The 3,860-nt window shown below is 41.1% G+C and overlaps 1 protein-coding gene across 2 annotated transcripts; it reads left to right on the top strand.

The window, feature by feature from the left end:
- Positions 1-855: 855 nt before the first annotated feature.
- LOC119275786 lies at positions 856-2,882 on the top strand. Of its 2 annotated transcripts, XM_037556701.1 has the most exons (3): positions 856-1,027; positions 1,380-1,568; positions 2,403-2,882. In XM_037556701.1, the coding sequence occupies exons 1-3, from the start codon at positions 872-874 to the stop codon at positions 2,481-2,483; spliced, it is 426 nt and encodes a 141-aa protein (XP_037412598.1). In that variant the 5' UTR covers positions 856-871; the 3' UTR covers positions 2,484-2,882. The 2 variants fall into 2 exon arrangements, with proteins under 2 accessions (XP_037412598.1, XP_037412597.1); XM_037556700.1 differs by having other exon boundaries at positions 1,380-2,882.
- The last annotated feature ends 978 nt before the right edge of the window (positions 2,883-3,860 follow it).

Consider the following 3,860-nt stretch of genomic DNA (forward strand, 5'->3'; position numbering starts at 1 on the left):
TTTTTGAACATATTTCAAAAAAACGTAAAGCAACCGTGAACAATTTTAAAAGTCCTGAACATTATTTACAAACGGCAAACACTTTTTGACAAGTACGAACATTTTTTCAAAACATGAACAAATTTAGAAACACCAAACACTTTTTTAGGAAAAAGGAGAAAAGCATAACACGAACAAAAAATTAAAAACGTGAACAAATTTTGAAATCCGAACTTTTTCAAAAAAGAAAACAAAATTTAAAGTTTTTGGATATACAAACATTTTTTGAATCTGTGTTTTTTTTGGAAAAGGGAAAATTATTGAAATTCCAAACAAATTATGAAATCCATGAACATTTTTTGAATCTGGAACAAAATTTGAAAAACATAAACATTTTTTGAAAATTCTGAATTTTCTTTGAAACCGGGAACATTTTTTGAATTTATGATTCCTTTTGTAAAATGGAAATATTTTTTGAATTTGTGAACAAAATCTAAAAAACAAGAACATTTTTTGAAATTTAAAAAAATTGTAAATAAACTTGAAAAAGAAAAAAAGTAAAACAAAAAAGGAAACATAAAAAAGAAAAGAAAAAGGAAAAAGAAGAGAAATAGAAAAAAGGAAAACAAAAAAGAAACTGAAAAAGAAAAGGCCGGTTCAGGAACCTTCTAAAAAGTTCCCAAAACCAGAAAAAAAACCGGCTGAATGAAACGCTAAAATGGGCCGGCCAAAGCGGCGACAGCTTGCCGCAACGAGCGGCGAGTAGGATTTTCCGCACACGGGCGTCCAATAGGATTCGCCGTTGCGCAGCGTATAGGATCTCCGATGGCCGAGCGAACCAAAACCGCAACGGTGCGAAGGAACTGGGCCAAGGCCCACGCAGACGCGCCCTATGCGCTGCTGCGCCAACTGGCGCATAAGGGCGCCGAAGAGAGGAGCGCTCTGGAAACGCCGCCGCTATCCGCAACTGCGGATCCACGCGCAAACCCTCTCGAATCTGCTTACAGCCATGTCCAGGCTCCTGGAGGGCGACGACACCAGGCTTCCGGTAATTTCCGCCACACCTTAAATGTTCTTCTATATTTTCACTGTAGTTTTTTTGAGAGAAGCAAATCATTTTTCCGGATCTGAGTCACTTTGAGCTTTCAGATCTCACGGATTCGTTTGTTTATTACAATAAAAAAGAAAAATCGAGTGAGTTTGTGTGCTCCTATACTAAGACAGAGACCGTGTCCGGGAAGGATCCTAAACAGACCGCGTAGACCGTGTTCGAATTCATCCATCGAACACGCAAAATATTTATATATATACTATGTATATCTGTGTTTTTTCGTGTCAGCAAAGCCAGTGCCGAATCTAAGTATATATTTTGTTTTGTTTGTTGCTACATGGACTTGAAGAGGGTTGATGATACCTTTACACAAAAGACGGTTAATGATGCGAGAAAGAGGAAGTGGAGGATGCCACAGAGGAAGCAAACGAAGAGGTCTGGACATCCTGCAGGCGAGGAATTGTTGGACGAGATGGTGTGGGAGATCTTAATCCGGCTGCCTGTGGAGTCGCTGGCTAGGATCAAGTTGGTTAGCAAGGTCTGGTACACCATTATCTCCCAACCTGTTTTTGTTCGTGCACACCTCCAATGCTCCAAACAGAAACAACATCACAATCCGTCTTCCTTCCTCATCACCCCCCAGATTTATCTACTCCCTCCGTCCCAAAATAAGTGTCTTGAGCTTAGTACAAATTTGTATTTGTACTAGAGCTAGTACAAAGTTGAGACACTTATTTTGGGACGGAGGGAGTACATTCCAATCCCTCAGGCATTTTTTCCACCAACATCCGTTTCTTCCAGTGGTCTTTACAAGAAGATGATTTGCCAAAAGTAGCAACAAAAGTTGGAATGAGTCATAGTAGTAGCGCAATGCTTCTTCACGGGAGGCACTTCCCGGCTGGCAAGTTTGGGTTGGTGTCCCAGATGGCACACTGCGATGGGTTGGTGCTGCTCCCTACAGACACCAATGCTTATGTCTTCAACCCGGCCACTAGAGATGGCATTGCTCTGCCGAGGAGTCATCACAACGTGTTGCAACGTCTCGTATGCCTTCCCATTGGTTTGGGCCTTGATGTTTCCACTGGCACATATAAGGTTGCACGGTCTTTCTTCCGTTCATGTGATTACAATTCCGTTGCAATGGGGATGGAGGTCATCACCATTAATTGCCGAGAGGGGTCTTGGAGGGAAACCTTGGTGGATCCACCGTACCTTATCCTTTGTCCGCAAACTGCCATACACTGCAAGGGGTGTCTATTCTATTTCATCGATAGGGAAAATCAGCCATGCTCCCCACAGGGGCTGCTTCGTTTCAGCCTTCAAGACGAAACTTTCGGCATCACTCTGTTGCTTAACAACCTCTACCCTACAGTTGAAGATGAAGATATTGTTATCCATGAGCTTGGTGGGGAATGCGCTACTTTCTTCTGCAAGAGTATGCAACGAGTATTGATCTGGATGACAAGAGATATATTGGTCCCGGAATGGGAATGTCACTATGTAATGAATGTTTCAGACCAGTGCTTGCCAATGGCCTCACTTAGCAATGGCGAGATTCTTCTACGGAGAGGCCATTGTCTCTTCCGTTATTACATGAAGGATCATGGTGTAAAAGAAAACGACATGTTCGATATCGATGAGCTAAGGTTCCTTGGGCCTAGTGAAGACACATTGGGACATGCATGGGAAAATTTATTTTGGTTCGACCTACTCTATTACACGCCAAGTCTTGTTCCAGTTACTCCTAAGGCGAGCTTACATGCCTCATAAGACCATGTACACTGCAAGGTGTTTAGAGAAGTGCTTGTATAAATAAATTGTTTTTTCCCTTAAGTACCGGTGCTTGTTTCTATAGCAGAGGTGTCTAAGTAAGTGTCTGTGCTCAACAAATAAGCAGCAACGGTGCTTAAGAGAAATTGGCTTATTTTTTACGCACCTCTCTAAGCATCTTGCGCTGTTCAGGCCTGATGTGTTTGCTTGTCTGTCTACTCATGCCTACCTATTTAATGGATCATTGAACCTCTCTCTCGAGGTTTTGTTTCAAGGGAAGAACGTTGAAGATCAATTCTGTTTAATGTTGTATTTGTTTCAAGTGAAGAACGTTGAAGATCAATTCTGTTTAATGTTGTATTGGCACTTAAACGATGCTTTGTTTTGTGCATGTTAATTTTCTGCTGTTTCCAAAGAAACTCTGCCAGCTAATCTTATCGTTGTCTTGGGTTGTACTCCCTCCGTCCGAAAATACTTGTCCCGACCTTGTCCCTCAAATGGATGTATTTACCACTAACTTGATGTTAGATAGATCCATTTGGGGGACAAATTTTTTCGGACGGAGGGAGTAATAGCCAAGGGTGCTTTGCTAGCATCCAGTTTCAGATTCTGCAAGTTTCTAATTCCATTTCTTTGTCGAGCTCATTCTCTTTTGAATCAGTACAATGTAAATTTATAAGCAATGCAAAATAGCTGTGAAAAACGGTAGTTGCTGTTGGAAATATTCTAACTACTCCATCCTTAAAGAAATATAAGAGTGTTTACAGCACTACTTTAGTAATATAAACGCTCTTATATTTCTTTACAGAGGGAGTAGTTTGTAGAATAAATAAAACCACAGAAAAAGAATGGATGCAGCTCTTTTATCTGTTCTGTCTGGTACGGTGCTATTTTGAGCCCCAAACGGCAAAATGTGGAAAGAGAGTTCAAGTATTTAGAAAGAATTATATCCACTGCAATATGCTCCAAAACGCAGCCTTAGCATTTGTCACTATCTGCCCTGTAATCGAGGTTCATCAGCTCATGTACAGATACACGTGGTCATGCTTCCAAACGATAA

The sequence above is a fragment of the Triticum dicoccoides genome, chromosome 3B (genome assembly GCF_002162155.2).
Source record: "Triticum dicoccoides isolate Atlit2015 ecotype Zavitan chromosome 3B, WEW_v2.0, whole genome shotgun sequence".
Taxonomy (NCBI): domain Eukaryota; kingdom Viridiplantae; phylum Streptophyta; class Magnoliopsida; order Poales; family Poaceae; genus Triticum; species Triticum dicoccoides.

Coding starts and splice junctions, on each gene's coding strand:
- LOC119275786 (XM_037556700.1), top strand. CDS start 1,880: ATGAGTCATAGTAGTAGCGCAATGCTTCTTCACGGGAGGCACTTCCCG.